This window comes from Cibotium barometz, chromosome 3, assembly GCF_041138505.1.
Source record: "Cibotium barometz isolate CiBa-2024 chromosome 3, ASM4113850v1, whole genome shotgun sequence".
NCBI lineage: Eukaryota > Viridiplantae > Streptophyta > Polypodiopsida > Cyatheales > Cibotiaceae > Cibotium > Cibotium barometz.
In genome coordinates, this window is record NC_141048.1 from 47,413,056 (window position 1) to 47,424,657 (window position 11,602).

Below are 11,602 nucleotides of genomic sequence, written 5' to 3' on the forward strand. Positions count from 1 at the left end.
GCTTTTTTAATGCTAAAGTTGATAGCCTTACATTTACAACCAGCGCACCTCAACCTTACCATTTGCTAAGGCTCCATACAATTAAAACCCCCTCCTCACCAATGAATTAATACAAAAACAAAATTGGGCACCGGTGGACTCTTAGGTTTTGCTAACACATATTCCGTTTTTTTTGTTTGGTTTCTTGTCTCTCGGGCTTGTTAAATAACAAAAATTAAAGAAAGGCATGAGGCGCTAAGACTCCGCTCACTAATCGTTAAATAAGAAGTTTACAAAACACATATTTCTTTAATTAGAGTTTGGTAGGAGAGAGAGAGAGAGATGGCTAGTGTCCACATCTGTCTTTCTGTGCTTTTCGTGGGAGTCTTGTGTCTAAGCTCCATAGTTCCACAAGGTGAAGGCGAGAGAGAGAGAGAGATCGATCGATCTGTGATTTAACTGCATAATTTCTTGTACTTCATCGCTAAGCAAAAGATTAAACCCTAATTGTTTCGCTTTTGCAGTGAGCTCCAAGAAGAAGGAAGGTGAAGTCAAAGAGCTCCAGATAGGAGTGAAGGTGGTGTCCTGATCTGTTTTTAGCAGCCTTCATTAGTTATTTATTTTCTAAACAAATTATTTATTAATGCTTTTGAAATTTCAGTTCAAGCCCAAAACATGCGAAATACAAGCTCACAAGGGTGACACCGTCAAAGTGCACTACAGGGTAAGTCATGTCTTTTTACTAGTGGGTCGTTTTTGGGTTTTTTTTTTCCATAAAATTATGATCATTTTGAAAATGTCCCCCCCCCCCCCCCCCCCCCCCCCCCCTCCTTCTTCCCCTTCTTCCTTTTTCTATGTTGTCTATTGTTCTATATAAGATTGCAAAATACGCCTGTAAAGAAATTAGTCGATCTTGGCATATATCATATATCTTAGTTTTGTGTGTGTGTGTGTGTGTGTGTGTGTGTGTATCATGAGCTGCTACCTTGTCATTCACATTAGATTGATTGGTCTTTTGATGCCTACTAGGTGCAAATGACTCATTGTTGCATCTAGCTTGTTTATGCTCATTCTTTCAATCTAGAGCCCAAACCTGTTATTCCTCGAATGAGAAAGAAAAGACCGCTTTTGGTTTGCTTTTTAGTGCTCCCTTAGTCTTCACCAGCTGTGCCTTTGCAGCTGAGAAAGTGATAAAGCTCAGCTTGGTGGTGTAATACATATGTGTGTGTGAATTTACATATGTATGGTTGCATGTGCATACGTATTTATGCATGTACATGTGTATTTATGCATGTGTAGGTATGTATGCATGTACATGTGTATGGCTTCAATGCTAGGAAAGTGTGAGGGTGTAACATGTAAATATGAATTTATATGCATGGGTATGCTCATGTCAGCTTGGTACCATGTGCTCAGACCTTCTTGTGAATCTCTGCCAATTGGCTATCTCAAAACCTTCAGGAATGTCAGGGGGCTCTAGCTTGAGTGGTCTAGCCTGGGCCTTTCTACCCTACCCAAATGAATGGACCCGAGTTCAAACCTTGACATCCGTGGTGTGTGTGAGTGGTGCATTGCATCCCCCAAAAGGAGGAATAGGGGCTTCCAAAAAAAAAAAAAACCTTCAGGAATCATCCCACTTGATTTCTTGCTTTTCTGTTTCGTGCAACAAAGAGATCCAAAACTTGGAAATCTGCTCCAAAAACCTGAGATTCTTTGGGTTGATTATGAAGAAAAGATGTGATGAGCGGATACTTACTAAGGTCTAGACTTGACTCAATCTTCATGCAAAACTATTGCTATATGCAAGACTTACGCATAGAACGCTTAGCGCTATGCATGCCCTTGGTCTTAGCTTAGAAACCTCACCTCTATCTCTGAATGCTTATGAATGAGTGTAACTTGCTTTTATATAATGATTTTGATAGCAAGTTGTATTCAGGTCGGCCATTCCTTTTGAGGCCATAAAAATTGTCATAAAATGTGTCCATATTGTGCCCAATACTTGTCCCAACCATTGGTGCATATCGTGGGCACCTATAGGGCTGTCAAAACTGCTTCAGATTGTGCATATACTTCCTCTTAACGTTTTCCATTATTGCAAGGAATAATCATGTCTATGAGGCATTGGATTGAGGCGTAGGTGACAATGTTTGTGTGCTTGCATGTATATGTGTATTTAGCATGTGTGTATATATGCAGTGTGCACTTAACTGAATGAAAAAAGAAGACTGCATTGGTAGTGCTATCTTTTTTCATAGCTAGGTCTTCCTTCACCACGAGGAGGGTAATCAGGTGCATGCATGCATGTGTGGGTGTATATATGTGTGCACGGACATATGTAAATGTATGCGTGCTGACACTTGTGCATAGGTTGTTATCTTAGACATTTCTTCCCCTCAAAATACATATTTAATTCAAATTGCGGTTCTAAAATTTATATTGATACAATTTAGGGAACCCTCACTGACGGAACAGAATTCGACTCAAGTTATCCTAGGGGCGACCCAATTGAGTTTGAACTGGGAGCTGGCCATGTTATAAAAGGTTTAATGTCTGACTTAATCCCTTTACAAGTTGAAAATCTGCCATGAGATTATCAATCTTTTTGCAACTATGTTTTGTAGGTTGGGATCAAGGCCTTCTTGGGATGTGCGTGGGTGAGAAGAGAAAGTTGAAAATTCCTTCTAAACTAGGATATGGGGCACAAGGTTCTCCACCGAAAATTCCAGGCAAGTGACATTGACTTTCTATATCTCCACCTTAAGTGGATGTATATAAATTCACATTGGCATATAGACAGGTATGCATGCATGCGTACCACACACATCTATGAACATGTATACATACATACACAACATAGTAGCATGAAATGGTTGTTTCCTAGAAAAAAGTGTGGAAATGCCATTTCTCTCAAGCTATCATTTTTGTTTTTAATTTTCTTACCTTCTCTTGAAACATTTCCTTCTAAGTTTTGTTTTTTCCCAAAGTTTCTTGCCTTCTCCTTCAATGTATGATCCTCCCATGTTTCTCCTCTATTTCCTTTAACTTTTACCCTCATTTCTATTGATTTTTACAATTTTACCTTGTGTTTATACTATTTAATTGTTGTTTCCTAGTTTCAAGCCATTTTTGTTGTATAGACATTTTTTGTTTTCGTCCATGTCCATGTCCCGGTTCTTGTTCCCGTCCCATGCAACTACAGCTAGATAGCAAATACAAAGTGGTTCTTAGGATCGTTTCATCCTTTGAATTTCATTGGCTAGTAGGTACTAGCAATGTTTGCTTAAGTTTTGGTGTTCCCGAGCAGAGAACCCACAGACTCACACACATGATAAATTAGAAGACTGGATCATAATCTTGTGAATGCTTTGTCTTATGCTGGTGTGGATGCTTCTTCTTCATCTTCATCTTCATCTTCTTGTACACGATTGGCATGTGTCTTCTCCTACTCTTTGCCCATCTTTTTGAAGCACTTGTCTTCATTGTGTCCAAGCTTCTTGCAAAAGTTGCATCTGAATGGCTTGCCTTCCTTCTTACCTTCGAACTTTGAGAGCATAGCTTTGTGACTTTGTGTGATTCAAGTGCAACTTCAGCTTGCTCTTTGGTGCGGTGAACTTCATCTATGAGGACCGCAACCATCTCATCGTAGGCCATTTCTCTGGTCACTTGAAACCCCTTCTATACTAGATAGAAGAATTGCCTTCATGTCATCATCAACGTTTGCTTTTAGGCTAGCAAGTTGCTGAAGAATAGAGTCTGTGTCACTCAAATGTTCTCTTAGGGTATTACTCTCATTCATTTTCATATTAAAGAAGTTTTGCTTGAGAAATACCTTTGAATTGTTAAGCTTGTTGCCAAAAAGATTCTTTGGCTTGCTCGGTACCTCCTTGGCTTGTTTACTTTTAGGCTAGCAAGTTTTGTGAACTCTCTCTCATGAAAAGCAATGTCAAATTGGGAGATGAAAGATAAAGCTCTTGTGGAGTCATACTCGCCATGGTAGTTCTCAAATTTTATAGATGTCTCCTACCTTGAACTCTTTGGCCCTCTTACAATGATGGACATCCTCCTCACTAATGTTGGCTCTCCTTTTGCCTTTATCTCCATGAGGAATGTAACGATCCAATTCATTCCTTGTAGGAACCAAAACATGAGTTGGTTCTCTACAATGTGTACCTAGAAATGAAGCATGCTTGTGAGATGGGATTCCATGTGTAGTAGAGGCATGGTGAGAGACTACTGTCACCTCTTCCCTTTCGTTGAATTGGAGCTTTGCGGAAGCGGATCCAAGAGGGTTCAGACGAGGTGGCTTTTGGAACATAAGCTCACATGTTTTCCCTCCATCACATCACCTTGATCAATGAGAAAAGAGAGTGCCATCTCTCTTGGTTTGACACCCAATTCTAGTGTAACAGTCTCCAATGCATCATTCACAAAAGTTGAGTGCCTTTGTGCATCCAATACTTGTTTAACTTCTAGATCTTCATGCAAACTCTTCAATTGGGCATCTTTCTCATGTAGCTGCCTCTTGAGATTTTCCATCTCAGCTTGCATAGCATCAAGCTCATTAGTGTCTTGCACCTTCTCTTTACCCGGAAGGTTGTCCTTCATTTACATAGTCACCACGGTCTTTCCCTTTACTATGGGATGGCTGTCCCTCGTGTGCATAATCACCACGGAATGCATGAGATACATTTTCAACGTAGTGTTCATAATTTACATGGGTTCCATGGTGTACATCTTTGACAACGTGTTCTCCAAGGGCTTGCCTTCTTGAATATACATTCACTTCACTACCTATATGGCTTGCCATAATGTTTAAAAGCACTAACAATTAGTGTATGCAAGATAGGATCGTCTTCCACACAGGAAGGAGGAAGATCGTAGGCTATGATACCAATGTAATTGCCCCAAAAAGGGTTGAGCACAATCTTGACACACACAACCTATTAATACTATTAAATAAGATGAAATGGCACAAAACCAAATAAGATAGCAATGTTGAAATTTAAATGACATTGCAAGAGGGCCAAAAAGGGCCGACCCCCCTTGTAATATGATTATATTATCAAGGATTTCTCAAAATACAAGCTTCATGGGCATCACATGCGAGATTTCCAATGACATCCATGCAATCATAGTCACATGAAAACACGTATCTGGAGCCCAAAACCCCGAAACGCAAGAAACGTTTCAGCTGATTTTTTTGGTTTCTCAAAAAAAAAGTCATGTGCAAGAATTGCCCATGGACATTCTCAGAAGCTAATCCAGAAGGGGCAGCCAGAAAAAGAGCATTTAGAACCAGAAGTTGGAGCATAAGGTGCAGAAGTGGCTAGTGTGGACTTGGAGCAAGGCATGGAAGACTTGGAAGAGGCTGTAGGTTGCAGGAAGGTCTGTCGCCTGAACCAATTAGGAGTCGGTTGTACCAGGGTTGCTGGCGGCTGCAGGCGCTTAGCGTTTAATGGAGAAGTATGCCAGTCGACTGGCCGACCGTCGGCCAGCATTCCAAGGGTTCAAGAAGCCTATAAATAGGCGTATGTGCTCATTGGATAGATCATTCAACTCTGTTTGAGTTGGGTCCTTAGAGTAGGATAGATTTTGGTGTATTTCACCTTTTATGCAAGGCAGTCTAGGGCTGTAGAATTGGATATCTTTTTATACCATATGAATATACTGAAATTCCAGCTCTCTCTCTCTCTCTCTCTCTCTCTCTCTCTCTCTCTCTCTCTCTTTTGTTTGCGTTTTTGCATCAGCATGTTCTAGATGGTGTTCAGGGCTGAAAGAAGACTCCAAGAGCTTCTGCATGTAACATTGGTATTAGAGCATCAAGCTCAGCAAAGCTATACATTGATTCAATCCCATATGATGGTGTACAGGTCCAAGGTACACGAAAGTGCACGGGTACGAAGCCCAAGGCAAGGAACACAAGATCGAGAAGAGCTCCCAGGAGGTTTGTTGGTGGTGTTCCACAAAGCCAGAGGGGATGGCAGTCTTGTGAGCCAGATAGGTTTCTGGGCAACGGTCCCAGGGGAGGATTATCCTCGAAGGGGTGATGTGAGAGTGCCAGACTCATTTCTCAGGAATGAAGACCAAGACAGTGTTCAGAGTCAGGGCAGGAATGGATTGGGGACTGGATGGAACAGATGCATAGATCTTATTCAGAGTCAGAGTCAGAGTGGTTTTGGAGACCGGGCCGGGTTTTTAGAGAAAAGGGTTGCCAGGGATGGATGGATGACAGAGGGACTTTGGGAAAAGAATGGGATGATGATAGTCCAAGAATAGGTTGGAATCTTGTCATCAAGTTTAGCAGAGGGGGATGTCATGTGCAAGAATTGCCCATGGACATTCTCAGAAATGGGTATCTATTACTTCGAATGGATGATCTCATTGATCGTATAAGTGGAGCCAAATACTTCACAAAGATTGATCTTCGTGTTGGGTATCATCAAATTCGGATTAAATTTGAAGATGTGCCAAAGATGGGTTTTCGGGGAATAACTACTATGAAGGTCAATCTTCATAAAATAGGAAGCTCCTTGCAATCTATGAATCAAGTCATCGGCTATAGGAAGGGGATATCTATTCTTGATTGTAACTTTATTCAAATTTTTATAGTTTACACACATTCTCCATCTTTCGTCCTTCTTGTGCTTCAAAAGTACCAGTGTCTCCCAAGGAGATTCACTCTTACGAATCTGTCCCATCCTAAGATATTCTGACAATTGTCAAGCAATCTCATCCTCTTCTAGTTGTCTCATCTTGTAAGGCGCAATGCTCACAGGTTGAGACCTTGGAACTAAATCAATCGATTGGCTGGCTAATTGATTGGGTGGAAGACCATGAGGTAACTTAGCTGGGAAAACATCGGCAAACTTTGCCTTGAAGTTTTGTAAATCCTGTGTCTCCCATACATCAAGACTAATTGAATTAAACTCACAATTAGCATCAGATGACATGATACCTAGAACAACATTGAAACACTTCATAATTAGAATACTATATTATGAAGTTCAACTGAGTTTATAAGAGTAGTGGATGGGACATCAAAATCACCCTATAGACAAAATTGGATGACGAAAGATAGCTCTTACGGACCTTACGAATCTATCCCATTCTAAGATATTACGACAACTTTCGGGCAATCTCATCCTCGTCTACCTAGCTCATCCTGTAAAACGCAATGTTCACACACTGAGACATTGAAGCTAAATCAATCTTATGATTGACCAGAGGACCATGAGGTAACTCAGCTGGGAAAACATCAAGAAAATTTGCCTTGATGATGTTCTGGAAAGCGCGTGTCTCCCATACATTAGGACTAATTGAATTAAACTCTCAATTAGTATCAGATGACATGATATCTAGAACACATTGAAACACTTCATAATAAATACTTTACTATATTATGAAGTTCAACTAAGTTTATCAAATTACCCTGTAGACGAAACTAGACATTGTCCATGATGAAAGATAGCTTATGACCCTTCCAATCTATCCATACATCGTGGTGGTTATGAAACCATTCTTTTCCTATAATAACATCTACTCTATCTAGATTCATAATCATGAAATCTAGTGGCTCCGAGTAGCTCTCTATAATACTGAGACGCCTCTTGATCCCAAAACTGTGCGCCTGACGGCATGTTGACACAAGTGACGATACTGGTAATCACTTCACTGCATCTCCACTCCCAACTTCTGCACAAGCTTAGCATTCATGAACTTGTGCTTTGATACCAACTGTAAAGTCCTTCCCAAAATCTGCCCTAAACACAACTGAAAACCAAGGTTAGTCCTAAACCAAATCATGAGATAGCAGGCTAGCTCACCTCCCAAACCATGACCGGCATCCACCAATCTTCCTTAAGCCAAGGCTGGAGCTTCCTACACAATCCCATAGGCCCGTGTCTAACTCTGGCATCCCATACCACCAAAGCGCATGTAGGCCTTCGACACGCCAACCTATATTCTCGCCATGTGCATGGCGTGAGCATGTCCGCTCTCCTGGTCCAAGCCAAACCTTCAATGGTGCATCCGCACAACTGTCTCATAATAACCCAAGCTCACTTATATAGTGATAACTAACTATGCCATAAAAGCTAACTTGTTATAAAAAGTCATTAAGCTTGTTTTATCAATCTAGGAACCCTAGCCAAGTATCCGCATGCTAATCCCTAATCCCAGGGTCCCCTAACCTTGTTGGATTAGATCCCTAATCTGTAGATTAGTGTCCAGACTCCAAGTACACGCATATGCTTGAGATGATTGGAGATAACCTCATGAGTAAGTAGACCTGTTGAAATTGGCCAACCAAGGAAAAGAGGACAAATAAATGTATTTTTTTTCCCTTTTTGCTCGGGCGCCTTTACCCAGATGGGCTCTTCCCTTTATTGAATTGGTCAATGGGCGCCCATAGCCTGCCCACAGCCTTGCCCATGCTTCCATCACACTTCCATGGCCATATGCTACCTTGCTAGTGGCGTCGGATGGAAAAAGGCTTTCACACATGTAGACTCTAAAATTCCCAAATTTTTGATGCCGTTGCCAAAAGCGGTTAACACTTGGCTATCATTTTAGGCTTAGAGGCCCCGTTAATGCTCGATTTGGGAGCTGCAATGAAGAATCCCCAAATTTTTGTTGATGTAGCATGGTCAATTTGATGGAGAAGGCTTTCTTTTGGAGAAGCCTCAAATTTTTGTCAGTGTGAGGTCTTCAATTTGATGATTTCCTCAACATTTGAGAAAAGCCCCAAATTCTTGATGGGGCAGAAGCTGTAATTAGGCCAACTTTATACTAATTTTTGAAAAGCCCCAATTTCTTGTGGCTTTGGGTGTATAAAATGCTCCAAACATCTGCTGTTCAATTCTCATATCGTGTGAAACCTGTTTCAATGTCTTCTTGCTTGTGGTCACCATGGGCTCAAATGCTATGTCAAGACAATGTGATTCAAGCTGGCTAGTTTCATGTTCTTGCTCTGAACTGTCAACTGCTGCATCCTGTGATGGGTTCTTCATGGTCTTCATGTGGTGCATGCTGCCGTCTCAAGGAGACTGGGAACTTTTCATAAACTTTGCATGCTTGTATGGTTAGGATCTGTTTCTATATCTAAGGTGCATCTAGCTGGAGTTGGAAGCTAGCTTTGAATCAAAGTGTGTTTCATGATTCACATCGGCTTGAAACTTGGACTTCTTGAATTACTGTTATTTTTTACTGGATTTTACGCAAGAGATATTTCACTACCTCTCTAACAGAAGTCTTTATGACATTCCAATGCGACGCAGGTGGTGCAACTCTCGTCTTTGATACTGAACTAGTTGCTGTCAATGGCAAAACAGGGAGCGAAGCTGCTGAAAGTGATTTGTAGGATTAAGGACATTCCCATAAGGGAGTCTTAGTTTTCAACTGTCTACCACATGCAATCGTGTAGACATTGAGCATTATGAATTTTCTAATAATAGCTGATTCAATTGGAGACGTTCAGCTTTGACTATGCTTGGAAAGTAATGGCAATTGAAGACATTCAGCTTTGACTACGCTTGGAAAGTGATGGCAATGCAACAGCATTGGCATCATTGTTGTTACATTTGAACCAAAAGTTTGACGAGCACGAGGAAAAGAGAAGAAAGGAAGCACATTGATCGTGTTGTAGTGTAATTTTCCCGGCTGAATCCCGGTTGGAATTCGGCATTGTCTTTAATTTCAAGGGATGAAATTTACATGTTTTAGTTATAAATCTCGGAATTGGTATGGTTTTTAGAGAATTTTAGGTCTAAATCCCGGTTGGAATTCGGCATTGTCTTTAATTTCAAGGGATGAAATTTACATGTTTTAGTTATAAATCTCGGAATTGGTATGGTTTTTAGAGAATTTTAGGTCTAAATCCTGGTTAGGTTTTAGCACTACCTTTAAGGGTTAAAAAAACATTTTTTTCCGAGCACTGGTAGGGACCTTAGCTGCTGGTGATATGTGTTGTTCCTCTTTAATGATGTAGCTTATCCCCCATCCAAATGGACTGTTTTCATTTGGAGGTCATAGCTAGTATTCAGAGTTTAGTCCTTTAATGCTTCTCCCAAAATTGAGCTTCCAATTTGACATTTGCATAACTAGTATTCTGAATTGGCCTTTTAATGCTTCTCACAAAATTGGGCCACTAATCTTATTTGGAGATCATAGCTAGTAATTCAGAGTTAGCCTTTTAATGCTTCTCACAAAATTGGGCCGCTAATCTTATTTTTGATGAATATTTGCATCTTATTTTTTACAATACTCACACAATATCATGAAAGCTTTCCAACTTCGAAGATAAATTATAAATTTTTACATACTTATTCAAATGGGAGGGGGCCACCAAAGCTAAGGACCAAGGTTATTACTTTTTCTTCATGGGATAATCAAGTTGGCTTGGCTTGCTTGTTGTGTCACGTGTGTGAGGCTTGGACCATGCCTATAGTTGATTTAAGGCAGTCGCCACACTGTGGGGTAGTTGTAATGTGGAGAGCATCTTTTTGACCCATGCAAAATTGAATTGTTTTTCAAAGATTTTAAGGTAATTGAAGAGCTTAAAAGTTGGTGAGGTGGCTAGGTGCTAGTGTCTTTACTTTCTATGGGGAATGTGAGAGAGAGAGAGAGAGAGGGAGAGAGATTATATTCTTTACTCTTATCATACACAAGTTCTCTTTCCACGTGGCCAAAGGAGAGGAGGTAGAGGGCCAAGGCAAATAGTGAAGCGATTCATGTGTCCCTCGTCAAATTTTGAATTTTCTCATGTCATCTTAATTTTGGAAAAGAGGCCATCTCTTCTTACCCACTCATTTCCTTGAGAGAGAAAATATAGACCTCCCTCTTAAAAGCTCTTAAAAGGTGAGCGATATGTTGTAAGATTTCAACATGTAGATGTCTCTCTTTCTCTCTCTCATTGTAAAGAAAAACAAAAGACATTACATGTAAGGTGCATTTGTTTGAGCTTGAGCACACCTCACCACGCGTCCCCATCCATTAATATTTAATCTAAATTAGAATTTAATTAATTGTATCATCCATTAATATTTAATCTAAATTAGAATTTAATTAATTGTATCATATGTGTGTGTAGTGTATACATATATTTACATTTATAAATCCACATATATATGTATGTATAGGTATATGTATTTGAATATAATAAAACATAATATTATATATAATATATATTTGCACGTGTATGTGTGTGTAAAGGGGGGGGGGAGAGAGAGAGAGTATGCATGTGTGTGAGACAGTATGCAAGCATGTAAGAGTGAGAGAGAGTATGCATGCGTGTGTAAAAGATAGTTTCTATGTGTGGGAGAGTGCGTGTGTAGAGATAGGGAGTGTGTGTGTGTGTGTGTGAGAGAGAGAGAGAGAGAGAGAGAGAGAGAGAGAGTTTCCATGTGAGTGTATGTAGAGGGAGAGAGTGTGCGTTTTAGTGTATATGCGGGTTTGTACATGTGTGTATGAGAGAGAGAGAGAGAGAGAGAGAGAGAGAGAGAGAGTTTCAACATTTGAGAGTGTGAAATAAAGAGAGAGACTGTATGTACATGTGTGTGTGTGTGTGTGTGTGAGAGAGAGAGAGAGAGAGAGAGAGAGAGAGAGAGAAACAAAGAGACATTAC

The 11,602-nt window shown here is 40.3% G+C and overlaps 1 protein-coding gene across 1 annotated transcript; it reads left to right on the forward strand.

Annotated features, from left to right (window-relative positions):
- Positions 1-218: 218 nt before the first annotated feature.
- LOC147640161 (peptidyl-prolyl cis-trans isomerase FKBP15-1-like) lies at positions 219-9,727 on the forward strand. The gene is made up of 6 exons (XM_086778037.1): positions 219-394; positions 504-556; positions 641-703; positions 2,433-2,523; positions 2,604-2,708; positions 9,258-9,727. Exons 1-6 carry the CDS (start codon positions 322-324, stop codon positions 9,338-9,340), a joined length of 468 nt encoding a protein of 155 aa, XP_086634163.1. The 5' UTR covers positions 219-321; the 3' UTR covers positions 9,341-9,727.
- The last annotated feature ends 1,875 nt before the right edge of the window (positions 9,728-11,602 follow it).